The 309-nt window shown below is 60.8% G+C and overlaps 1 protein-coding gene across 1 annotated transcript in view; it reads right to left on the bottom strand.

Annotated features, from left to right (window-relative positions):
- Positions 1 to 309, bottom strand: part of SLC16A1 (solute carrier family 16 (monocarboxylate transporter), member 1) — a 5266-nt gene that overhangs the window by 1328 nt on the left and 3629 nt on the right. Inside the window, exon 3 of the mRNA XM_009865930.1 lies at positions 1 to 168. This exon is cut by the window's left edge and continues 684 nt beyond it. Within this exon, the coding sequence (XP_009864232.1) occupies positions 1 to 168 (168 nt within the window). The remainder of the gene's footprint in view (positions 169 to 309) is intronic.

The raw sequence follows: 309 nt of genomic DNA, 5'->3' as shown, positions 1-309 counted from the left end.
CGCCGCCCCAGACAAATATGACAAACAAGAGCTGGTTCACGGGCGCCAGGGTGGAGAGAAACACGGGGCTGCCCGCCATCGCCAGCCCGTTGGCCAGGGGACGCTTCTTGAAGAAGTACTTGCCGATCATGGTTAAGGCTGGGTTCAAGTTGAACGCAAGTCCAAGGCCTGAAGGAGAGGAGAGACAAGGGGTCAGAGCTCGACCAGCCCCACAGACCAGCAGCACCGGCAGAAGGGCTGGTGGGACGAGGGGGAGAGGGGAGTTTCAGCTCTGGGGCTTTCACGGCCCTGTCTCCGCCGGATTAACTT

Source organism: Apaloderma vittatum, unplaced genomic scaffold (assembly GCF_000703405.1).
Source record: "Apaloderma vittatum isolate BGI_N311 unplaced genomic scaffold, ASM70340v1 scaffold25993, whole genome shotgun sequence".
Classification (NCBI taxonomy): Eukaryota; Metazoa; Chordata; class Aves; order Trogoniformes; family Trogonidae; genus Apaloderma; species Apaloderma vittatum.
Note: the sequence above shows the minus strand (reverse complement) of the source record. Positions and strands in the feature narration are given on the sequence as shown.